This window comes from Strongylocentrotus purpuratus, unplaced genomic scaffold (genome assembly GCF_000002235.5).
Source record: "Strongylocentrotus purpuratus isolate Spur 01 unplaced genomic scaffold, Spur_5.0 spur5_scaffold_5, whole genome shotgun sequence".
In the NCBI taxonomy this organism is placed as follows: Eukaryota; Metazoa; Echinodermata; class Echinoidea; order Camarodonta; family Strongylocentrotidae; genus Strongylocentrotus; species Strongylocentrotus purpuratus.
Window position 1 is genome coordinate 16,239,289 of NW_022145611.1, and position 27,902 is coordinate 16,267,190.

A 27,902-nucleotide genomic window follows, 5' to 3' on the forward strand; every position below is an offset into this window, starting at 1 on the left:
TCTAAAGAATAAAGGGGTAATTTAATAAAAAAAACAATATACTTAAAATACCCAATTGTTATTTTATTCACCACATTATTGACTTTTTAGCCACCATAGCACAGCTTATGGCCTGTGGTTACACATGATATCCCATGCGGGATATTCACGTTTACATTTAAAGTTCACAACTATGTCAACCTGCATCTATAAAGGTTTACCACGACTTGTTCACATATGAAAAGAAAATCATGGCATTTAACAAAAATGATTTGGATGTAATAGCCATCTTTAATGTTTTATAACATGCAGATAGTGAGTTTATCTAGGACTGCATTTTTTCAGCCCAACTTGCCATTCATTTACAGTTTTTGTTTTTAATCAATGACAAAAAAAAATAAAAAATTGTAGTTTCCCCAAGCCATAGGTGAACACCCCTTAATAGTGCAAATGAAAATTGAGCACAGTCTGTATCAGTCAGAACAGGTGCCAATTATATGAAATATCAAAATATGTATAGCTCCTATATCTTCATTTATGACAGTAGGTATAAAAACCTGACCAAATGTTTACTGGTACACAAAAAAAAACACTACTTCAGATGCATATCAATATCAGGTTAAGTTATTCACTTATTGTACAATTCAAATGCTTCAAAAAAGATACTTGCAACATGATCACAAAGAATACCCTCAAAACAACCAACCTTGACATATTACATAATCCGGACATGAGTTCTGTTTTAATAGGTTATTGAAATTCCTTTGAGTTGATTTCTTGAAATTCTCTGTGATCATGTACCTCATACATGGTGGGTAGTCCCATCAAAGAATTATAAATCAAAACTATGTGTAATAGATATCAATGGGAGAGTATGACATGGACGCCTTGGATGTCATGTTATACAAACAAAAAGTCAGTTTCTAAGTGATCATAAAAGCATTCAAAGTGTACACTACGTCAACTCAAAGAAACAATTTCAAAATTTCCCCAAGATCTTGGAGTCAACCTCTGAGTTTGTTGACAGGAAAAACAGTGCAAAGTTCAACGTTTTATGCAACTCACGATCCATAGCATCCGTGTGGTTCTATTTGACATGCAATCAGGCAAACAAGCATGGAAATCATTATGAAATAAACTCATTGCAAAGAACAAACATTGTATTGACGTAGCATGCTTGATTTCTTTATTTGGCGTCTAAATGTAATGTTTGTATTAACCTCCGCCAGATGATGGCATTTCTGTTATTGCAGTGAGACAGAAAGAAAGAAAATGTGGGTGGGAGAGAGAATAGGTCAAATCAGACACGAAACGCTTGTTTTTGTCATAGCTACATTTTCAATTTCTAGGTTTTAGCTGCAACTATGATGAACTAAGATTTTGTGATTACAAAATAAATGTAGCAATTTTTGTTCTAGTTTTGAGCTGTAACCGTTATGCACTTTGACTTGGTGATTAACATAAATTTCCCTGAAACATGTTGCACTTTTTGTATGAATATTCAAAATATAAATTCCTAGAACAAGTACATGTTTCACTATCATCTGTAAGTATTCATCAAAAATATGATCCAATGTGAGAAAGAAGTGATACACTTTAAATCGTATAAGGACTCATATATATATATTTTCTTCATCTGTAATAGATAAAAAATATTTCCTTTATATAGATAGAAAATATATATGACTCGCAAGTCATCATAAATTACACCTTTATTGCATTTGATTTCTCAATCGAAATATCTAACATTGCATTCTGAAATCTTCTCTTGGTTTCCAAACATCATTGCTCCATATTATCAGGATGTAAATAAGAGGATGTAAATGAAAGACTACACATATTGCAGAATTTATCTATTTCTCAGTACAAATCATGAAGGGGGAATTCCATAAATATTACATTTGATTATAAGGACAATACTTAATAATAAAAAAAAACATTATAAACGTTCATTAGTTACTAGTTTCACATGAATACCTAAAAAATGAAAACATGAAAGCTACATGAAATCAAATTATACAGGGCCATCTCAAAGAATTTCACTAAACAGTGAATAACAAGCATAAGTGTAGGTACACATTTTCTTAAAATTACAGGTAGAAGTTTAGTGACCGGAGTGACACAGGAAATTTGTTAACCTTGCATTGGCCTTGAAAGGGTGATACAATAAATTGGCATCACATTAGATACATTCATTAAGCAGGCCATTAATCATCAAAGGCAACTTGTTTAAAAGGATTTTATACAGGTTGATGGATACACTAATGAGTAATTCTCATTCACAAGCTATAAAGAGATTCTATATCTCTTCTCTGCAATATTCATAATACAAAATTATATTTTGTAAAGACCTATTGCAAAATTGGATACACGTTCCTAACTTTGGCTCATTCACATTATACAATATACATGTACAAGAGATTGAAAACATGAAATTTTGGCTAGATATACAATTGAATACTAAAAAAATACATTAAGTCAGCCTGCTCCAATCCAAATTGAGTAATAACAGAATTCCAACAACTATGGCTATACACCGGTATGCTAATTGATGAAATGCTCAATAAGATACACTGTAATCCATATCTCAACTTTACAAAGGAAAAGGGACTCTTTTCACGTACAGGTATGACTGCATTTTAGAAAAAAAATTATGGTACACTAAAATGAATTATTGCAAAATATTCCTCAAAATTAACCATCTTCCAAGACCAAAACATGAGGGTGGAAGAACGATCAAGTCAATCACACGATCAAATTTTAGACAGCAGTTAAACAAATAAAATTATTAAAAAACAGTTCATTCTGTAATCATGTATTTGGGGAGCAGTAGGATCAATAAAACCAGGCCTGAGATTATCAAGATCAGCTGTCTTTCAAAATGCGTTACGTAAATCAAATCCAAAAATGAGTTGTCTGTAAAGGCCACAATGACTTTTCCTTTCCGATAAAAACTGACAAATATATGTACTACAAAATGGAGGATAACTGGATACCCGGTATACAAGAGAAAACCAAACTGTATAAGTTTAAGCCTTATTATGAGACACCCTGTAGCAATAAAGAATATCAGTATACCGTACCTGGAGAGTTTTCTTATTTGGGCAAAAAACAGGAAGGATAAAAGGAAGTGTAACATGGTAGGAATCAATTACATTCTGGTAGAAACTGTGTTCCTTCTCAATTCCTCCACATAGAGGTTTCAGAAATTGTATGCTTCCGATTGCAAAGCATGAAGACTTTCCAGGAAACTCTCTAACGAAGAGAAAGAACTACTGTAATTACCAAATTGTATGTCTGTCTTCACATCATTTAATTGTCAAGATCTGCATACAATTGTTGAATCATATGACTAAGGTTAACATTACATTGATTTTTTTGTGTCTAAGGAAGTGAGGAAAAATGTCTTAAATCACAATCAAAGCATAGGAAAAAGATTGTATTTATGACCAGATTAAAACAAGGTCATTGGGGGGAAAAATGATACAGACTTCACCTCATTCATTTAATATCTGCATAAAAGTTATTAGGGTCTGCAACATTCTTAGTAAAAAAAAAGTAATCAAAAATGATTTCCCAAGTTATGTTTCTATTCTTTTTTCATTCTGCTATTTGTATCCAGATTCATGGCACTATTCTGCTGTTGTACCATGGTTGTACCATACATTTGCTTGTAACACTACAGCTGTAATTAGTATTACGATGAGGCTGCACACAGTTCACATGGAGGTCTGTCTAATGGTTAGAGCTGGAGCTCATGTAGGCTTCTACCAATCACTCAACACGTGGGAATCTTGTTCCGTTGAATCGTCTTTCTTCCTGGGCTTTAATCGCTCGGCTGGCTGGCTCGTGCTACGATGAGGGGGAGGCACCCATACGGTGAAGAGCATGTAGATCATGTAACGTGACACAAAACGTATCAAATGTTGGCATCTTTCCTTCTGCCGTGCATGCATGTATGTAGGTAGGTTGGAGCAAGCGAGTTGACCTTGTCTGATTGGCAACCTTCCCATCATCCTTGGTGACGCTTTGAGCATCATTGCACATGATATTACAAGATCTAAGGACTAATAGGGTCAATTCCATATTCCATACAGGTGAATTGAAAACTATGAACTTTTGCTATCATCAACAATCGTTTCAATATTCAACCGAAGACATTTTAATAGATATGAAATCCTGCTTATTCGAATTACTCTAAAATTATGTTAGAGCTTGTTAAAATTATGCCAGAAGAATGATGCTATAGAAATTGATTCTTTCTACAATTCTTCTTAATCATCCAATAAAATGTTTCTGTTATTGAATGATATCTCTGGGAGTAGAAAATATTTATTTCCCAATTTGCTAATTGATCAGTACACAAATGACAAGATTTGTGAAAAACTAAGTGACTAGTTAATAATAAATATCTGGAATATAAACCCCCAGTCTGAACACACCTATTCCATGCATGTTTTTAGAAATTTGTTGAAATATTAAGTAAATTCAATTCTTCTGGAAAGACAAAATGAGAAGACAAAATAATCATAAAGATCTCCTCAACGACAGGAACATGTCACAAAGAACAATTTCTTAATGTATAAAGATATATGGTACGTAACAAAAACACTGTTACTCTGAATAATTTAACTCTACAGTAAATCATGATCAGAGCACTGTGTCAATATAGCAGTCTGCAATCCGTCTATAAATATCTACATGTACGTCATACATGAAAAGAAGAAAGTCCATTTAGTACATACGGAATCAGGGAAAGATCATTTAGAAAAATGGCTTGAAGTTATTATAAATTGTATGTCAAGCATCACATTTGTTGTTCGGATCTGCAAAATTGAACAAAGAGTTGAAATCATGCTTGAAGAGATCGCGTAATGAAAAGCGCAATTTTCATTTGAACTGTGGGAGATTTTTTATCAAGTTTCTTTGTTCATTTCTCTACAACTGCACAATAATTCCTACCAGAAACATTTGGCAGATATTATCTATTAGTAGTTATGAATTTGAACATATTCTGAGATGCAGTGACCTACTTTATTGGCCAATCAGAGCTCTCAGTAAGAGTCTGCTGTTTCAACACATTTTGTATGCCTACATAAATATATTATTTCAAAAAGTTTTTGTTTGATCCCGTGAGAATGTTCTCTTCCTTTGCTACCTGAACTGAAGATGAGCTTTCATTGTCAAAAAGCTTCAATGGGACTAGAACAAACAGTGATTTAAATACGAGATCCAACAATCAGTTTACAATTCATACAAGCTTTTGATGGATAGAGAGAAAAGAAAGTATTAATAACTAGAAACCAATATCCAGATTTTGCTTTCAGAATGTTCTCACGCTATGACGACGATTGCGGACAACGAGGAAGTGAATAAAAATCCTTCTGAGATTGAGTGAAAGAAACCACGAGAAAGACCGATTCAAGGAAGTGAATATAGACGTCCATTCCTTATCTGAGTATCTCTGTTCCTTCATTTTGTACATATTTACAAGAGACGATGACCGCGAGTGTCCGTGCTTTATGTTTTCCTAGAGTCCCCTCTCATAATTGGAAATCTATGCTCTGAGCCGCACCCGGTGAGCTCATGATGTTTGATTTCTTCTGTAGCTCTAGGACTCTCGTGAGTAATATCGAGATGAATTCCTGGAGCGGAAAGAAGACAAAATGATGGAAAATATTCAGTAAACAATGACATTAAAGTTTGTAAACAATTCAGTAAAATTTCCCATTAGGTCTGCCTTCATCACCTCCAGTTTGCCAAATAACCCACTATTTTCAGACTCGGGATATTATCCCAAAGCTCGAATACCGTCTTCACCAGTTCGATACGCTCATCACAAACTAGCTCAGACGGGCGAAAATCAGCCAGCTATTTCCCAAATAGCCGAATATTTTGGAAACAAGACCAAGATTTTTCAGGATATTTTCTTGACCAAATATCCCGCTAATTGCCACTACAGGCTGATGAAGTGGCAAATTAACTGGTTAATTTGCGATTGGGATAGTTGAAATAGCGGGTTATTTGGCAAACTCGAGCTGATGAAGGCAGGCCTACTGTCAACAATTAGTTACAAATTCCTGAATACACCGCCTACTGACATATGTGTACACTATAAACACTACCATGAAATCTTTGGACAAACCATATGAAATAGAAATTGCGCTAGGAGGTATATATTTGACAATCTTTGCCAATGTGATTGATGAAGGCAAGGCATTACAAATCACATCGTGTTTCAATACACTGTTTTCGTAATGTTCCCAAATTGAATGCATAAATAATTTTAAAGTGCCTCAGTACAAATGATAATAGTGAGAATACAAAATGCCTATTATGTGTTGTTAAGGTAAAGGCAAGCCATAATATTTATCCTACCTGGCAACAACTAATGTATGCAGTTCACATTCTGACTATTGAAATACAATAATTTGTAACGGATGAATGAAATACATGTACTTAGTGTCGAGGCACTTTACAAAGATGTATGCATTCGATTTTGTTACAATACGAAAATGGTCTACTATAAATCCAGACGTTGTAATAGTCTCAAAAATAAAGGGCAGTATTAATCATGCTTCCAGGAGATATCCAAATGTTGAATAAAAATTGTTTGGGTCATAAAAGTGTCAAAAGGGTAGATTGATGATCATTTTTCCATGACACGCCACGTGTCTAGCTGCTGATGTAAAAGTGAAATAATAGACCAGCCAGGCAATCATGGTAACAAAAGCAGCTATGATTCAGCCAAAATTTCTAGATATTCTTTTCAGTCACAAAGCACATCCATTTAACAATAATAATACTGTAACAACAAAATATGTGTCTACTGTATAGGTAATGATGTAAGGGTGACATAAAAGAATAGTCATGGAACTGTGGTAATAACGACAGCTTTCCTGCAGCTGAAGCCTCCAGATATTTTTGTCTGTCATGGAGCATATCCAATTTATAACAATAAAGAAATGTCTAGGTGCCAACATAAAAATGAAATAAAAGACCCTTGGGGAATTGTGGTAAAATTGAATTGATAATTAATGAAGTAAGACAGGGAAGGATTGGCTCATTTAGCATCCGGACTATAATGACCTGCTGTATACTAAATTGGTTTTCTGCCTAAATGTATCTCATTATGGTGTACATGTAGGTAAATTTCTTTCAATTGTCCTTTAATAAATAAAATGAATTGAAGAAATACCAATATGCTTCCCTAGTGCATGCATCTGCCTGATCTTTTATGGAAATGATAGCAATATGATTTATGCTATCATTTCCGCATTTCATTTTATGTAAATGATCTCTAATGATATACATGTATCCCTATAAAATTCATTTGAAATATTAAATAGCAATATGCTTTTAGCACTTAACAATGCACTGTTGCTGTGGATCAGAGATGGTTTCACTTAGCTAGCCTGTACGTAATAAATCCAGCCATGTTGCAGCTTCAGACGTTCTTTACATCGTAAAATTCCCTGAAGCCTGATATTGAGAAGCAACATGGCTGTGAATTTGGAATCCCTGAAATAGCTGAGATGGGATGGGGTAAATTTGGTGGGAAGGGGGAGGCTGGGGGAAGGGGGAAGGCTGGGGGCTCAAATTTCATAAAATGCCTTTTACCTCTGAGGGTTGCGTTGCATCTCTAAGGAGCGACTCTACTTCTTTCTGTCTCTCAGCATTGCTGCGTTGCAGAAGGTCGTCAATGTCAATCTCTATAGGGTAATCCTCATCTTCCTGTTACAGGCCAAGAGGAATAGTGTGTGAGAGAGAGAGAGAGAGAGAGAGAGAGAGAGAGAGAGAGAGAGAAAGGAGGGGGGAGAGGAGAGGGGAGGGGAGAGAAGTGTAGCATGGTAGATGGGGTGAAAGGGGAGAGAGGGTAATAGAAGGAGAAAGGGTGTAGAAGGATAGTTAAAGAGCAGTAGAGCACAGAAGGAAAGAGAGGGTAGGGAGGAGGGAGGAGGAGGGAGGAGGAGGGAGGAGGGAGAATTAGGGGGAAAAGAAAAAGAAGAGGAAAAGAGACCGGGGAATGGTGGAAGGAAAAAGGTTACGAAGGGGAGAGAGAGAAAGAGGGCGAGAGTGGAATCACAAGATGAAGCAGGGAAGAGACAAGAGTGGGTGAAAGAGAAATCACAAAGGTTAATGTTGCGATGTTCAAATACCATCTTAGAATAAACAGTGTACATTACGGGTACTTGTACTAGGTTACATGTTGCCAACATGAATGAATGATGCCCTAGCTCACAGTACAAAAAACACTTCAGAGCAGTGCAAAGGATGGCAAGCTCTTTGTTTATTCAGTGAAATCCAATAGCAGTCCTCCATTACATGTGAAAGAGTGCAAGCGCAAAGTGCAAACATACTCACAGAGAGAAGAAAAGAAAAAAAAACCCACAGGGGAATTTACCATGATCTTGAATCTGCGAAACACACCTTTTATCCCACGAGGCAAACATGAATCTAGATTATCTACATATTTGCTCGGTACCTAAACAATGTTATCTAGCCAAAATCTTTCGCTCGTTATCAAAACAGAAAATCGATATCGTAAAGGACATTTTGATGGAGGGCATAGGCCGCTAGCACACTGTGTACTGATTAATTTTTGCATAATGGTACATTTTTTCGTTTACAATACATTCTGATATCATGATAACAAAATATCTAAACTGTTTCAAATGATAATACAAAATGGCCAATCCCTCCCTCCCCTCATGCAAGTACAAAATATGCACATGGACTGTATATTAGAGAATGGCTGTAAGGATAAAAAATGCAGACGATGCATTATTTTCATTAGGCCTAAGATATAAATTAATGCCACAAGGGCAGAACAGATTAATAATTATCTAAGATTTTAGGTTAATTTCATAGTCTTCAAGTAAGAGACTTAAGACAGTTATAGTCAATAGCCTCAAGAAAGAAAGCTTTGATACTGATAGAGAGAGTATCTGCCACCACTGTTTCTTCAATGTCAATATCTATTTCCGAGTAACATCTATTTATTGATTAGTGACACTATGCAATGTCAATTTATTACCATCATGCTGACGTATTGCAAGGTTTAGTAAAGCCTTAACAAAAATATGCATGAGCACAGGTCATCTAAAAATCGCGGACTTTGCTTTATGATATTTGCCATCATATATCTTGGTATGTAGCTTGGCATTTGATATTCTTAAGTGCCAAGATCCTGAAGGATATAGTATCATAGTCATATTTTTTTAATCAAGTGATGCAGCTATTTTTAAAAGGGTACGGTATTCCAAATATGCCAGAAACTGAAAGTGCGATAAAAGACATAAAATTTGACAACTTCATCTGCATACCTATTTGTTATGTCTGCTATGATAACGAGTGCTCATTAATACCCCGTAACACTGAGTAAGGCTCTTGTTGTAACTAGCAGACCATGTCATCTCTTTGGAGCCAGAAGGGTACTATTAAACTCATATATACCTTAACACAGAGTTTAATACCTTCTGACTCTCAACAGAAACGGGGAGGAATCAATTTTACCTACTAGTATTTAAGGGCTACTAACTGAAAATGCCTAACTGTCATGTTCACCCTGTCTTGGGCACATAACTAATAAATAAAACATTTTCTTTCATTAATGGGAGTTCCTTATCCTGAATCCTTTTTCTTACTATCTATGTAATGAAAATGTTTCTACTAATCAAAACAAGGACGCCAGCAATTGTAGAAAAGAGTCCCTTAACCCTACATATTCATGAATAAATTTGAAATGAAACAAACAAGAATCATTAATTATCCACATGCCATGAATAGTACCGTAAGCAGCTTGAAGTGGATACCCGTATACTGAGGGCTCTTGGTCAATGCCGGTAGACAGCCCACATGTCTACATTCTAGATCTTTTCTCATCTCTTCGGTCACGCCATCTGTGCTGGTTTCACTTTTGAATCAGTAGCTAGGTTCACACGAATTTTAATTTAATTTTTTTAATTTTTAGTTAAGGACTGTGTGGAGTGCAGAGTGCGGACACACTTTAAGTTTACTCAAAGTTACAAACCCTGAACTATGTTTTGGCTAATGTGATGACTACAACTACTTACTCAGATTGAAGTAATAAACTTTGAATACTTATCGTTTCACTTTCGTGTGAATTCTCGTTATTTTTACTAGGTCGTTGGTTTAAACTTTAAATCTTTCAAATTTTGCTAACTTAGTTTATTACTACAATGACCCCATGTAAACACAACTAGTATTGCCCAATGTCCACCATACAGTGTTGGCCTTGGTACAAAAACGTCTTGCAACATCCTAGTTTTATCAGCTGTCTTACTGTCTGTTTGTACAATGATATCATAAACTACTTAATGAAATTCTTGAAATATGTAAGGACATGCTGTTTCATTTTGATCAAACAGGGCTGACAGACGTGTTTGTAGGGCGAAGCATATGTATAGGCTCCACATGTTTGCATGGAAGGTTGCCGGACATGTATACATGTATGTACATGTATATGCAGGCTACAAGGTGCAATATTGCAATACCCGGTAACTAGAATTTTAAAAAACAGATTACCTAGATGTGTATCAGCTGATGCTCATTATAGACAAAGGAACTTTGTGACATATCTTAATATATCATGTGATTTTCAAAAAGTTGATAAAAGTGGTTCAATATATGCAAAATCTATCTTCATTACTTCATTACTTTTAAAAGTCAACTGAGAGCCTTTCCCTTAGGAAAAGAGGGCTAATCTACCAAGTATACCAAGTAAGTAAGTAAGTAAGTAGACAAACTGGAAAGTTGCAACAAAAATGATACATCATCAAATGTGATTTGCCTCATTTTTCCCTATAATTTCCTTTCTGACTGTTGAGCAAATGAGTTTTAAAAGAAGGGTCACAATCATTCCTGATTACCTTAGAGTACAGATTTTGAATACGAGCCAAAAACAATACCTGAAACGAATGAAGATATAGTTTTGTTCCTTAAATAAATATGATTATTTTTGTACAAGTACCGGTAGATATTTTTGTAAATCTTTGTATCCTGTTATTACATGTAGAAGGAAGCAATGCAATGGATAATAAAAAGAATGCAGAAATAGCTAATATATACAGTACTCATGATGCTTATAATTCTTTCAAATTCAAGCCAGCTTCACGGATTTGAACAATTGGAAGTGTACAAAAAACAAATAGACCCTCTTTTACAATGAAAACAAAAATGTCTAAAGAAGGAAGCGGAAATTTTGTACATACTACAAAGTGCAAATATTTTTTTTTCTTCAATGGATTTGCCTTATTTTGGAAAATGATATATTTACTATAACAATGAGACCTACAAAAAATTGTAACGATAAATGATGTTTACCACACAATTTCATAAGCTCATCTATCCAAAAGTATAACTACATGTACCTACACAATGTACTTTAAAGGTACTATGTCCCATTTGCAGGCCCAAAAAATGAAAAAGTTAAATTCCAACTGCATTTGAAAGATAATACTAATTTAGAACTTCCCTAAAAAAGGTGGGGCTTGAAAATGTCTTCAAGTGGGAAAATTATGACTATTAGTTGTCAAATCGACTTTAGGGCTATAGAGCCCAAAAGTAATAAGTCTTGATTTTCAGACAATTGTACTGAATGGTCATACGTTTTATGCTGGGCAAAGATTCAATCAGTTTAATCTTGGCCATCACAAGAAGTGGGTTATTGACGTAGACAAATTCTCATGTACCCTTTACAACTCTTTTCATGTATGTTATTACCAAAGAAGGAAAAAAGCCAGTCAGTCACTCAATAGTGTCTGACAGTGAAGTCTAGCAAGTAAACGGGTTTCCTTGCAGAATTTGAATATGAGGACACTGCTAATGTTTAAATTTCACAGATAGGACATACATGACATAATCATTATTCCTGCAAAGTTCTACAGAATTTGAGGTTGGCTGCAAAAGGGACATAGTACCTTTAACAAAGTTCAGTTCAATTCAATATTTTAAAATGTAGACAAAGGGGTACGCATAATTTTTATCAAGGTGTCCCAGAATCATAAATACATGTACACAAAGGCTTTTGTATTTAATCATATATGGGCCAAAAATCGAAACAAATTGCATGACGTTTCCCCTACATTTCATTTCTTAAAAAAGAAGTTGGTCACTCCAAGTCCACATTGAAGTACCATTTCGCACGGTCATCTCCTTCAAATATTAACAAGTCCAAATTCAATAGGCTGGGCAGTCATCACAAACAAAGGGAAGAGCATTACCCTGGATAAAGTATAATGATCTATGACGTGTAAACAGATCTGAGCCTGCATTTCAGTCTTCTGCAAGTCATCTGTTTGATCAAGACAAACTAGTTTGACATTTCTTTGGTGCTCTAAGAGAAGGTGATACATATTTACTTGTAGCCAATATACTACAATGCAGTGAATGCCCAGTGATGGAGCCATACTTGAAGTCCTGCGGTACAAGCTATATACGTACAGAAAATTCCAAGAACATTGAAGGTTAACAATTTCACCTGTGTAAACTGAAAGTCTGAAACAAATATTGAGGCAAGCAAAGTTATTTGTACATTTGTACAATAATTTTGTAATACCCCTCTTCCTAGGTCAAAACAATACCACAAAGTACAGTAATTAGTTCAATTGCAAAACAACCCAATTTTAAACAACTGATGTTCAATTAACACTCCGTCATCCCCCCCCCCCCCCCACCCCCCAACAAAAAAAAAAAAAAAAAAAAAAAAAATATTAATGTAGGTAGTAGTATTCTGTAGGGCACACTTGGGAGCTAAATATGCCAAAGCAACAACACTGCAGCTGCATATGACCCCATTTGTTTTATATCTCAGTAAGTACTACAACTCAGGAGGGGTTGGGGTAGTGGGGGGGGGGGGGCACACTGAGCTGAAAATAATCATTTCACCATTAAAGATTTCATTCCCTGACAGTGATGAATGGAACAGCACACATCACCCAAACCCTGCATCAGGAGGACAAACACTCCCAAATTTGGACTGTTGATTCTCTGCTGGCAGACAAACAAATGATCTCCTAACAATGCTAGCTAGGCTCCTTCACGTATCACAAAAGAGCTACGCAGGGGAGTGTCATTGGCAGCACAGGGAGAGAGAGAGGGGGAATGAGAAAGAGGTGTTGGACTTTGAACGCCGTGTGGTAGTATCTTGGTACAACTGTCTACAAGGCAGAATCAAATGCAACACATGTATGTACGTCTATGTACGTAGCATTGTCAAGATCGCTTTGTCATGTTAAAGATAAACTTGATGTGTGGTTTTGGAAAGTTTACCATTCTTGGGGAACTTTGAATTAAGTAATTCTGGACTGTTGAATAAATAAATTTTAAAATAACAACTTGTAGAGCCTTACTGACATTGAATACCAGTAACATTTATACATGATGTAAGAGACTAGTGATAGTGATAGTACCAGCCTGGATATTACCCATCTTGAATACCTTTTTATATATACCTTTCCTGATTACTAAGCATTATTGATTTATTATCAAAACCTCCTGGCACAAATTATTTCTTGGCAGTCTTTAAACATTTAGTTTAAATTTCCTGTGCCATTGCCAGAAATCGATCAAAGAAAGCCTTTAGGCTGCCTCCATTAAACGGCCATTGTACTTCATCAATTGATATTTTCAAATCAATGCAGTAGACACGGGTCGTTTAGTCATGACCCCATAGCGTAATTTTGTACGAGGTAACAATAGATGAATGTGATTTTACAAAGATGATCAAACACGATGCCTTTCCAAGGAACATAATTATTTGAAGTATCGTGGGAAACAACATAACATAATTTATGTTGCATTATGTCAATTGTCAAACTTTAATATAGGAAATGTCTTCTGAATAATTGAGGATGTAGTTAACTAGTTAAGTGCGTACAATGCAGACATGTCTACAGGTGACTGATTATATGAATACCTAAAATCACACGTGCTAACTACATGTATGTAATTTGTACAAGAAATATAATTATACCCCTATAATTTTGTTCAACAATCATAATTGATTTTTCATTAACATTTAATAAGAGACAAAATGGACAAATATTGAACGCAAAGAAGGAAAGAAGAAAGATATTTGTAACAAATTGGTGAATGGCTTTTTATTTGAGGAAGCGGATATGATATAATTCTTGAGAGAACTGAGAAAATGGGATATTTGATAAGTATTCGTTCACGGAAATTGACTTGACCATCTGTGAGAATATTAAGGCCTGTTCAGATTAAAAGAAATATATCTGAAACTTGTTTTAAAAAAAACATTATTTTGAAAGAATCATCATCAAAAGGGGCGCATAGCCTGAAAAACAACATCATATACAATGTACATGTAAAGAAACGTTGGACAAAGCAACTTTAAAGTGGTCAGTTGACATGACAGCTTGCAAATCATCAGTGCGCACTCAATCTCGATAGGCCCAGCCCGGTAATACAATTTTTTTTTTTTACCATACGACATTAAGACCCCGTTCTCACTCACTTTGAAAGTGGTCTTAGTTAGACCGCTCCAGACCGCTCCAGAGGAACGGGTCTTGAGGAACGGTTTGCGAGCGTTCACACTCCGAGCAGTTTTTATGGCTCAAACCGCTCCACGAGTCAAAGTGGTCTTGTTGCTATGGCAGCTCAGGTAGGCGGGTCAATTTTTTCGCGCGCGGAATCCAAACCCTATGTCACCTGATGTCCCGTTCGCGACGCGTCCCGTATACATGTATATGTGTAGTGCCTGCCCGATCGCTCATCGCGCGGAACGTCACTTCCGTTCAAAGTACGCTTTTCGTTCACATTGCATGTTAGAGCGCTCTGGAGCGCTCTTAATAAGACCCGCTCCTCAAGACCACCTCGGAAGGTGGACTTCTGGAGCGGTCCAGAAGTCCGCTTCCTGGACCACTGTGAGCGTTCTCACTCATCTAAGAACCGCTCCTGAGGAGCGGGTCTTAGTTAGAGCGCTCCAGAGTGCTCCAACGAAGTGAGTGAGAACGGGGTCTAAGACTAGAATGGGATGCTTATTCTTTATCAAGTTTCCGTTCAAAACGATGCTCGAACACTATAAGACATTTTGTTAAATACATGTTCAGACTAGAATGAGATGCTTTTTCTCAACCAAGTTTCCTTTTAAAACGATGCTTATTAAACACTATAAGACGTGTTCAGACTAAGAAACAATTGATTAATTACTGTACGACTATGTAATGATTTCCGGTAGTCTGAATAAGGGCTTTGTGGTAGAGTCTGTACTCTGTAGTTCTGTACTTACGAAGACAGGATTATTAATAGCTCTTACTTTCAGTTACAATGTCAATCCCACATATCCTCATAATATCCTCATTTCATATGTGTATTGTCTTAAGGGAATTCCCTGGTTTAATTCTGTACTGAAAACTGTGTAACAGTGGAAAGCCATCTTGAATCTGTATGAAACCATCTACTTTTCAAGGCTACTTCTGGGTTTAATGGCTAAAACGTACGTATTGCACTTCATATGTTCTTCAGGTAATATGTACAGTGTACATCATCCATGTATATATTTGGGCAATCAAACATACTTTTAATCATATAGGTTTATTGTATATTTGGAGCCAGGAAGGCATGAACTCATCCTTTATCACAGTTAAAGATAAACTTGAGTACCGGTGATGCGATTGCATTGTGAAAGAAAAGGTGTGGAATGGATCAGAAAAGTTGATCATATAGCATGTAAGTAATGGTGTGTAATGCAAGGTTCTGGAGTCATCAAAATCATCATAAATTTGGCAGAGTCTTGGTAAAGTAACAATCACTTACACAGAAAGATGTATATGGGACAACACACATGGTGTCGGGGCTAGTACTACCCTGATTTTCTTATCTTTCTATGCTCATTACTCAGCCAGTATAAATTTTCTTCCAAAATTGTTTGGCACATGACATTTATTTGTAATCTTGAACATTCAGTGTAAGTTTTGTTAGATTCTGTGAGAATTCATTTTCTTTTTTTTACCAGAACTCAAGTTTATCTTTAATTTAAACCTCTTGTGGCTCCAAACAGACGATATACACACCATGGTCGAGTGGATCACAATATCAATTCAATTCTATAGAACAAGACACCTCATACATTATGAGAAACACGGTCAACAAGATGGAGCAAAACATCAGATCCTAACAACAAATATTAATTCAATTTTAGTGAAAAGTGTTTGTCTCAAATTGCCGTCATCTGTCTTTCAAACAGCATTGTACCCGGTAAAATTGTTCCATCAATTGGACAAATTTAATTGGGTTCCCATTCATTGTGTGCATTTACGTGGAAAGAAAATAGATTGCCTATTGGCACGGCAGGGTTTCAAGACGGTGGTACTTTACAGGGCAGGTCACAATTGAATTGTATAAATGGAAATTTCATTGGGGTGCTACCGTACTGTAGATAAAGGAAACTGTAGGAATTATATATAAATTGGAAGCCCCAACAGTGTCAGTTTCTTCAAGTATATGCATCATACTCCATATGCCTTACTGCAATGAGAGAAACAGGGAGAGGGAGAGAGAGGGAGAGAGAGAAATAGAGATACAAGCAGCCAGAGAGAGACTGTGAGAGACACAGAGAGATAGAGGGGAAAGGAGGGGGGGGGGGGGGGGGAGAGAGATAAAATATGGTCCAACAATTACCTGTAGACTTCTTTAGGTACTTGGCTAAAACTTGGCACACTATGAATTGCAAATGATTCTCACACCATTGTGATGTTTAAGAATCGGTCGAAGGGCTTTTAATCTTCAGACCTTTTTATTCTAGATACTTCGAGGATCAGGTCTATTGTTGGCCTTAAATCCCAACATTCATACTTATGTAATACTCAGTGACTTCGAATAGACAATCAATCCACTAGCTAGAATTCTAAGGAGGCAGATTTCGTTTTAGGATTTTATAAGCACTGCAAGCTTTTCCAATACCGGTATTTTTTTCTTCTCACAAATGTCAACTGATGTATATTTCAACATACCGGTATAAATTATCCGTCAGCAGCTACATGACTTCAGTTTCTCAAAGTACTATAGGTTTTAGTGTTAGGTTTGCAACTTGGTTTTAGGTTAGGGATGGGGGTAAATATTATGACTAATGTTGGGATCAGGGTTAAAGGTAAGAATTTGATTTGCGAAGGAAATGGATACCCGGTATTGAGCAATTTGTACACAATTTGTGCGTGTGTACAGGATTGTGCAGGATTAGTGGAGATGAGACACCTAGAATGCTTTTCTACATATACATGCCAATTCAATAATAACACCGGCTGCTGGTTTAAGCTGAGAGATTTGTTGGCGGCATGGTAATTGGTGATGAATTATTACTGGTATTCCAATCACGAACTACTGCTCATGAAGACAGCAATGCGGCTTAATAAATCAGAGTCATAGATCACTTCCCATCTCATTACTAAAGCCAGTGAAGGGGAGAGGGGTGATTAGCGAAGGTCACAGCAAGGTTCATGAACCCTTGATAGAGCCATCTTTGTATTTAAAATGACAAGTTTCTTTCACAGATTTCAATTATACAAAGCACATCTGTGCTTCCAGCATATCCTAACATGTTGTAATCACTGTAGTAATCTTTGGCCACAAAAAATTGGTACTTCACTCTCATAATAAATTATTTGTTTTCTTACAGTGTACAGGTACACATGTACCTTGGTATTTACTGTATAAATTTATCTATATATTGAATAAAATTGTTTAATGAATTCTTCTTTCCAAAAGCCTACTAAATTACACTACTTACAGGTATCGATAGTCATTGACTTTCATTATAACTGGAGAAAAAACAGAATATATATGAGCAAGGGCCTCAAATTTGAACTTCTCATCTACATGTATATTGATTTAAGAATAACTTTTAAAATTTCATCATGGTGAAAAGAAAAAAAATCTGGCTGACCTTGGCTTCCTTGCATAAAAATATCATTTATGCTTGAATGCATTTTGACTTTTGTTAAAAAAAAGCCAAGAACCAAATATGCTTTGAGTACACTTGGTGCTTTGCTGTTCCAAAATATAAGCTAGCTCTTTAACTAAATTCATTAGTTAACCAAATCAATGTTTAATGCATAATATATCTTTTTTTAAAGCCTAGTTCTTTCCTTTCTATTAGGAGTATATTTTTTCTCTCTTTTTTTTCTCAAGAACTACTTGATAAAAATCACCTGCCCCCTGAATCAGATGTCCATTTGTATTCATTTGACATGGTTAATACTATTCATATATATTGCTCTATTTAATGACAGATGTTTTTCTTTTATTTATAGCTGGTTGTGAATGGCTCCATAAAGAATTTATTAAGTGACCAAATGCCCAAATCAATTACATTTCGTCAAAACCTGATAGATCCATTTGAGTTTTGAAAAGAGGATGTGCTTTAAAATCACCTGCATCCCATTTCAGTTATTTGTGGGAATATGGTGGGAATCTGATTGGCATACATTCAAAGCATTATTATATTTTTGGTTGGGGTGGGAGGGGGGGGGGGCTGGGTCATACAGTTTATCTGTTTAAATGTTATTTAAAGGTCCTGTTTAAAATAAGTCCATAAGTCTTTCATTCTTTATTTGCATAATCCATTTTTCTCCCCTCTGCCTTCTCAATCTGGCCATCCAGTATTTTTAGCATAATTGCATTTGCCAAAAATGTAATCTTGCTTCTTAATGCATACAGAATACATAAAAGATAGTTCAATGTTCATGTTTACATTGCTCTACATGTATATGCTTAAAGCAGATATTGACCTTCAAAAAATAATTGATTTTTTTTCACGAGGAAACTTTGACTGCTACATGTACTGTACGTGTTAATCCTCTTGGACTTTATGATTGTAATTCACAAAACTCCCTTCTTATGACGGATGAAGGAGTATAATTTCATCACAAAATCATACAGATACAAATATTTTACATTCTTAAAAGTAGCCTAATGATAATGATCCTGGCACAGGATCAAACGAAACTTCCAGTACACTGAAAAAGTGATACTAATATCTCAAATCTGCTGCTGAATTTTTGTATAGAATGTGTGCGAAAGTTTTGTAATGAGCAAAGGAATACACGCATGTGGGGGTAGTTAGGGAACTGTCAAATGGCTGCACTCATGGGAAATCAAGCTAGTAGTTCAAACATGTGTATGAATATTGTAATTATGCAATCTCCGTTACATGAGTAAGTGTAAGGTGTGATTTATTTCAAACATTCAGAATTAATTGTAAATTAAGCTGATTTCAGTTACAAAACAATTGTTTTATATACAGCAACTCAAGATTAGCTTTCATTTAAAAACAGATTGCTTCAACATTTTCCCCCCTCTTTCTCTCTCTCTCTGTTTACTAGCCAAGAGTTTTCAGTAGGCCTATACGTGTTAGCCATACCTCAATCTCAAGGGTGTGCAACAAAAGACTTGAAAATGTCACTAAGACATGCACTACTGGCCGATATTGATCAAGCAATCGATGAGAAACCCCGCTCAGGGCAGGGTTGACTATTCTTCGTTAAGTCTTTTAATTGTGGTCAGGTACTATTATATTCGTTTAAAGATAACTATAGGAATAGAAGTTGAGATCTTGTTACAAAGAAGCTTAACCTAACCACCCCAAGAGTGAGTTCTTTATCTTCGGCTTAATGAAGCCTTTCTCTTTTACTAAGTGGTAGATGTACAACAAGTAAGAGATGAGTGGGGAAGAAAGAAGATCTGATTCACTTAAAATACACCACAGGAGAGGTGCCTTCCATATAAGCTCCATTGGTACAATGTTCAAGTAGTCTGCATAGTTCTTCATGCATTTTCCTACCCATAGGTCATTCAGATGTGATAAGTGTTACAGACAGTTTTTTCTCTCCATGCAATACAATGAATCGAACCAGGGAAGTGCAGTCTGTACTGCAAATTCCATTTTAGTGCCTCCAAAAGTTAGGCTTATGAAGACTCAGGGACAGATTTGTCGTGTTTAAAATTATTTATTCATTTAAACCTTTTCTGTTTTGACGTATATTGTCGAATAAAGGGATTACTCCCCTTCAGAGAATGTCAAACTTTATATTTACTTTCAAATTTACTTTCCGATGTGTGCTTGCCCAGAATTTGAACAATAAAAAAACCCTAGAATTACTGTACATTCGCTTGTTCACATTCCACTGGTTATCAAGAAAAGTTTAACAGAGATCTAAGGCTCAGTAGTCCATTTGCCAAGAATTAATTAAAAAAAAGTTTGAATTCTTCTTTTAAATCTGGTAGAACTACTATCAACTATGTCAACAATGTCAACAATACTGGTTTGAAAGTTGTTATATCACATCCAAAAGTAAAAATAACCTCAAACAGTATCAATGTCAAGAGTTCAGACATCTTCCCTTGACGGAAATTGGCAGACTAAAGTAAGCCATCAATAATTTCTGTCTACAATACACGTGCAAACCTTTATCCCTATGAAATGAAAGTGATTAGCGATGAAACATGTCACCAATAAAAACAGGAAACCGCAATCTGTCTTTTATTTCTACCATATGATTATCCCAATCCCTGATAAATGAGAGCTGGAGGCCTTCAGGAAAGAGAGGCCTAATTAAGGGTAACTTTGGAAAACATAAACTTCATATCATACCAAGTTGCTTGCACACAAAATATATTACCTGGAAATAAATAATATTCAAGATAAATCTATATTTGAATCGTAGTGTTCATATCAAAATGGGAGTATACCCAAAACAGAAGACAGTATTCCTGTCCCAAAGAAACATTACACACAGCGGATGTACATTTTGTAAACCCTTCAAATTTTCAAGGGCATGCTTCAATGTAAACCGTTTACACGCCCCCCTTGGCAATTTATTTTCTGAATCTTCCTGTAGCAAGCAAATATTCCATTCACTACTACACAAAGAGTAGAACTCATCCTTGTCTTTACCTGAAAACCTCACATGTTTACAAAGGTGGTCAAACAAATATAAGAGATGTTCTGTTCTGTTTGTATATATAGGAAGAGACCTGCTCATCATCATGGCTCCAACCATATGTTGGTCATAATGAAAATTTGAAATCATTAGCTGTACAGTTAATGCCATATGTTAGCTCTGTTGGATAAGATACTGGCATATGAGGATTTTAAAAACTTGAACCTAACGGAATGAATGGATTAAACTAGGGAGGACTTGCAGGTCATTATGAGCAAACATACAATATCATCTCCTTCTTCAGAAATACAAATATGATTATCAAATCAAAATCTTGAGAGTCAACACTGGACATGTAGGTCTACACGTACAGTATGATTATTGATAAGACTAATCAGATGTGGAATTTGGAGTTTTTAGGTCCTAAGAACGAGTACCACCGTGACTTTTTAACTATGGGAACTTACGCTGTTACCTGTAATCTAATTAGTATGTACAGAGTGCTGATATACAATGTAACAACCCTATATTTATATATTTTTTTATATTAGGCCTTCAAATTGAAAATCTATCCACTATTTCATTTTACATGTACTCTTGACTGAGCACCCTTCCTGCCCCCACCCTGCTGTAATTAGTATGTCATGTAGGGAGCCAAGCATGTCATTCAATTAGTTCTCAGGGTTCTGGAATGGATTAATGAGACAATAATTTAATGAGTCTATCTATTTGCATTGATGGGAGTGGCCCATACTGTGAGATCGAGGCCTCTGCCATTGATTAGAAATGTACATGTCAAACATGATGATGGATGGTACAGACTTAGTGCAGAGGCAATAAACAGCAGGGGTTCGGTTGATAGTTTGAATAGAGTTTGAATTAATGAAATGACTGAATGGAAACAGATGCAGCTATGATGAAAGACATAGCAAACCTGGAGCACCCCCCCCCCCCTCTTTGATGTTCAGTTTTTCACCATTAGCCTATATCAAATAAGTGAATACTGGTAGGCAGATACATTACTGACCAAATGGTGTATGACATGAAGATGCCCCACATGATTTTCAAACCAGTGTAAATTAGTCTTTTTTTGTGGGCACATAATTTCCTCCCACATGTACTATGTACATGTATGTATTCTGAAGAAGGATCTTAGAGGCAATACATATGAATAATATCCCCCCCCCCCCCCCCCCCCCGGGCTCCTTATAGGATCTCCACAGTTTTATCACTCTCTGCCGAGTCAGCTCTACAAGTGATTATTTTATTGTTAAAATAACATTTAATTATCCTAATCAGCAACTTAGTATTATAATAATAAATATATCCTCACAGAGCAAATTCAATTTCATGGAAACAGATTGATGCAATCAATTAAAAACATTACTCATCAAAAGTTGAAATGTTGCTTCTCTGCTTTTATCATACACTTTGTAGGAACTAGGAAATGCACGTACAGTTTACTTCCGGTATTAAAAAGTTTTATTATAAATAGAGGAGTATAATCATGGCTGTGCCTTAGTGACTTGTTGATGAATAATGAGGTACAGATGTTATTCTTTCTATATTCTCAAGATTATATACAGTAACTTTTGCTACAAGGCTTCACACTACTGGTTCATCACCATTTTCATGACATTAATTAATTGGTAGTGAGCTATACGGGTAGTTGTTGGTTGCTTTTCAAAATAATTAATTACCACTATTCTGATATATCATGATTAATTTGTTCAATTGCTTTCATGTGTTTACTTGAAAAAAGTCAATGACTGGTTTCGCTGGTATATGTAATTAATTTACTTCTTAATATTATTCAATGTTTATCATAATGCCAAACCTTGCACTTTTCAATGTCATAAAATGTTGATGTGCTTGAATTCTTTAAAATATAATGTGAATGAATGTTGACCCTTCAAGTTCAACCATACAATTCAACAATATATAAGCCCCTAGAAAATAACCTCATAAATAGAATATATTCTGTAACAAGTCTTTCATGTAAATAGAGCACCAGTTGTGTAAATTTAAAATGCAAATACATTACAAATCTCCAGTTCTAAAATCTCATTTTCATCAGTCATTGGTGCATGCATAATGTAGAGTCAGACCCCATGTGCATAGCTCATCAGCAAGTCACAAAGACAAGGTGTTGAACTCAACACACTGGAGAAGGCCACAGCTCCGACATGACACCGAGTAGTACAGTACGTAATAGATTCCTGGTATTTTCAAGCGGCCATTTCTCTAACACGCTCATAGGAGGCTAGCACTGAAGAAGGAAGTTGGCTTGGTCTATTCGGTATATTATTGTACATTGTGATTAAATATTTAACATATATATGTACCTGAATGAATATGGATTAATGTATGATTCACTAGTCACTACATAACTAAAAATAACAGACGTACTGTACATGTACATGTAAATGATGATTTTATACCAGCTAAGAATTGGCATACATTTATAAGCTTTTCCTGAAATCAAATTTCAAATAAAACCCACAAATCTTGAGGCCTTCAGGATTTCAAATATTTTAAAACAAATGTCTTAGACATTTCTAGCTTTTGGTAATTCAGAATTTAGTTATCAGAGTTTGACATATTCTTCATTATAGTCGTACGTTACAATTATACACATCATCTACAGCCGTTTAAAAATGTCAGAGAATTAACTTCTAAAGTTCTTATCCTCCCTTTCTTCATTTTGCCCATTTTCCCCTTTAATTTTTATCAATATTATTACTATTATTAATATTATTATCATCAATATTAGTATCATCATGAATACATTTTATTTTCACTTCATAATCATTATCCATAACATAAGCTTCTTCCACCATTCCCTTCAGTATTAAAGCAGTCTTAATGAACAGGTGTTGCATTCATCTAAAGTTGAATACATTCAGCACCTTTTGCGTTGAAGTGTTTAAAAATAAGTCAGCAGTTTCCTGTCAGAAATCCATCTTCATGCCCTTTAACACAAAAGACCTGAAAATCCAGGAAGATATTTATGACTAGTCATTCAAAGAAGATTCTTTTATCACCTGATAGTCAAATCTTCCAGGAATGACTTTAGTGGAAGTGATCTATAATTGAAATTAATACCCGAGCATAGTACAATTTATTTGACACTTAATACCCAAGCATAATACAAAATATTTGACACTTTTCTTGTTTCAGTTCCATATCGATCTACAAAACCTGTAAAGATATTTCAGGCAGCCTTCAGCTATTGCTTTATGATGTATTTTAATTTATCTGCAATCCTGCATGACACTCAGATAAAAACATAGCAGTTGTATTGTTCACTTTTATGATAATTTTATTTTAATTACAAAAAAGAACCACTCACTTATTCAATTTGTGCGAGAACAAGTCAATATCAATATATGAGCAAAGCATGGAAATGACGGGAACATACATGTGATTGTGTACATGTATAAACCAGAAGACAAATTTTTTGTCTTTCAGATATTTCTCTCATCACTCCACTAGGCATGAGCCTTGAATAGTCGCCCAAAATGCAATATCATCCTTGGTAGTAGGTACGCTTCTTCACAAGCACCTACACCAAGTTCTAGCCACCAGCATTCCAACTTAATGTGAACCGTCGATCTTCAACAAGCCGAGTGGCAGAAGCACCAAGAGAACACTGAGGAGATCATAACAACTATGACAACTCACACAGAATGAAACTACAACTTACAACCACTACAACAGCTTAACCTGCAAATTTATCATAGCAGTCGTAGCATAATTATATGAAGTTAGACCTGGAAGCTTGGCAGCTGGAGACGGCTTTCTTCCAGAAGCTTTGGTATTAAGGTGTAGAACCAAAGTGTATTCACGTATGTATGGGAAGAGGATTTCCTATGAGCTATAAATTAATCACCAACCATAATTCTCAGAAAAATAAAACATAAAATGAAATAAACAACCTTGCCATGATGTACAAATGTGTGTTTGTTTTCTCTCTCTATTTATTTCTAACTAACTTTTAGTCTTGGATCTGCAAGAATCTCCAAGGTTGGACATACTGAAGAAAGCTAGCAGATGTAGACTACACCTAGTCCAGATCCAGTAGTCAAGTAGAAATGTAGGCGCTTGTTCAGAAACCTATCAAAATGTGACCTGTAACTCCGGCGTGGAGATACCCTACTAAAACATACCCAAAATGAAGTAAATATTCAGTAAATGTCCAAATGAAGATCATGCATTAAAAGTTGTTATGTGTATTATCTGTTTCGTGTCAATTTTCTTGATATTTTTGGAGTGTTTTTCGGGAAAACAATATCAGTAGGCCTATACACTTTTTCACAGGTTTCACGGCAAACCGCTGCACAATACAAGTGCATACCGATGGTGGGTTGCGGGCGGGCGCACGCTTGTGTGAAGTTATCTACTGTGATGTCTCAGATCCTCATTTATTACGGAAGATTACTTCACACAGGCGTGCGCCCGCCCGCAACTCACCATCGTTATCGTCAACAGGTAATAAACATAACGACTTTCAACTCATGATCGTTATTTGGACATTTAATGAATATTTACTTCATTTTGGGTATGTTTTAATAGGGTATCTCCACGCCGGAGTTACGGGTCAAATTTTGGATAGGTTTCTGAACAAGCGCCGAAATGTATAGGCCTAGACGTAGACCTATTTAAGTAATTCTAATTCGGGAATTAAAATGGAGTTTAATTTTATTTCAAATCAAATCCATATGCAAAAAGTATTATATAATTAAGGCTAATAGTAATGCCATAAAATTTGTTCGACTGTGATATTACTGAATTGAAGTAATCGTGCGTGGCAAAACAAACTGGTATACATTTGGTCACTTTTCTAAAGACGCACGGCGTAAGCTCATCGATACGCAAACAAGACTTCAGCCGCAATTTCGGGGGATGAATACTACGATACTTGCCTCGCACTCGTACAATTCCCTGAGCTGTTCGTCCATCCATTCTTCGATATCCAATCTGATTCTCATTACTTTCCGATCATATTTGCAAGTGACATTTTGGTGTTTCCTCTTTGCCTTTTCCTCAGAGTTTATGCTTCCTCGCCGATGATCTACACCGGGTATTTGCTGTTCTTCTGAACCTGCAAAACTAACTCGGTTGTTGAGGTTTGGATTTTCCAGAGCGGCCATGGTTACTGGTATCCGTAGATATGTGTACGAACGTACGTAAGTTAGTGTATACTGCTAGCTAGTCTGCTACACTATCGTATATGATGCTAGAGCGCGAGCCAGCGGAGCATCCATGCAGCATGTAGTTTTTGCCGCATCGACACAACTAACTCGCCCACGAAATATTCGGCCTCACCCTACTGCTCTACTGCGCTTCAAGAGTCGAGCCTATATACAAATACAAACAATATTAGAGATAATATATATAAATCTATAAATATATATCTATTATTCAGTAAGTGTATTATCAACATGATGATGAATTGTAGACATTGTAAAAACGAATAATGTATAATTTTGGATGAAATAAAGTTTTGATACTTTGTGAGGATAGATGTACGGGGGGGGGGGGGGGGGTCACTCCCCGAAACTGACTGGCTTTACACACCCGCGTCCTGAAAAAGCGTTGAAAGGGTGTGTTTTTAGCTCTGATCATACAAAAAAAGGGGGGAACACACTTGCAACCTCTATGCCTCAGCAGTGCCGCCTTGGTCCCCCCCCCCCCTTTTTTTACGGTTAATGGAGAGCTGATTTGATAGTTGATTCACCTGTCAGTGACCTTGCAGGGAGGTCTCATCACTCCTGGCCAAACTAGTGCAGACAGGCTTTATATAAAAAGGGGTGTTTTTCAACCACTTCGCCCCAAAACCAAATAAAGGATACCTTTTCAGGTTCGCAGGTTTCGATGTTTTCTTTTAAAAGGGTACCAAGTTTGGGTTCACGATACAGCATTAGGGTCCATTTCAGTGGTTGATGGACACGGATGGGTAATGAGAGTGACTGAGTGACCACCGGGAGATAGTTTCCCTATTGTATTAAGGTAGTCACAAATATGTACTCCCACCATGTTTATCTGGCTCAGAGGGGACCAGCTCTGCTTTTACCAGGGTCTCCTCGTCTTTCTTTTAGTTAAAGGTAAAGACCAGTATTGGTAACGCCCCAATTTCAAAAAATGAAATGGAAGCTCTCATCACCAATCATGTGAAAGAATATGTTTTGACTAATACATGATGATAAAAAATTTGCCGGGAAACCGCCTACTAATTGATATATTTGGTAAATAAGATTTGTTTCTCTCATGGTCTGTGAGAGATATAGGGTAGTCCCATATACATCTTTCTGTGTATAGTGCTTGTAACTTTACGAAGAAGGGGCCAAATTTCTTATCATTTTGATGATTCCAGAACCTTGCAGATGCTAGATGCTAGATGATCAACCTTTTCTGGTCGATTCCACAACGTTTCTTTCACAATGCAATCGCATGACCATAACTGGTCTTTACCTTTAACTTTGTTTTTTTATCATTGCCATAATTTGCTGTTTTGCATTGTAAATGTGTAATGATCTAAGGCTATGCTCTATGTGTTATTTGAAAGAATGACGAATAAATATCTCATCTTATTTTATCTTATCTTATGTAGTTGTACCTACATTAAGTACATCCTATTAAGAAAACTGAAGAAGGTCGATGTTTATGACGGAAAAAAACTCGGGACGAATTGCCAGAGATTCTTTAGGGGCCGGATTTTTGAAGGGTATATTTAAACGTCTTTGGGTAAAGAGGTAAAGAGCGCACTACAAGGGTAGTCCCCGAATGAGTGCATGCACCACCTGGGTGCACTTACAGTCCACAAATCTCTGGTAGTAACACTGGCGTACCTATGGGGGGGGGGGGGGCAGGGGGGGCAGAGTGCCCCCCCTGACGGGCTCCAGGGGAAAAAGAAAAAGGGTAAGGAAAAGAAAAGAAAGGGAAATGAAAGAAAAAGAAAAAAAGAAAAGGAAAGAAAAAAGGAAAGAAAGAGAAAAAAGG

General features: G+C 36.1%; 1 protein-coding gene across 1 annotated transcript; it reads right to left on the reverse strand.

Moving 5' to 3' along the window:
- Positions 1–384: 384 nt before the first annotated feature.
- LOC100890399 (protein phosphatase 1 regulatory subunit 14C) lies at positions 385–26,138 on the reverse strand. Its single transcript, XM_003723405.3, has 3 exons — positions 25,826–26,138; positions 7,600–7,713; positions 385–5,624 (listed from the first exon to the last, which is right to left on the reverse strand). Exons 1-3 carry the CDS (start codon positions 26,051–26,053, stop codon positions 5,523–5,525), a joined length of 444 nt encoding a protein of 147 aa, XP_003723453.1. The 5' UTR covers positions 26,054–26,138; the 3' UTR covers positions 385–5,522.
- Positions 26,139–27,902: the final 1,764 nt, after the last annotated feature.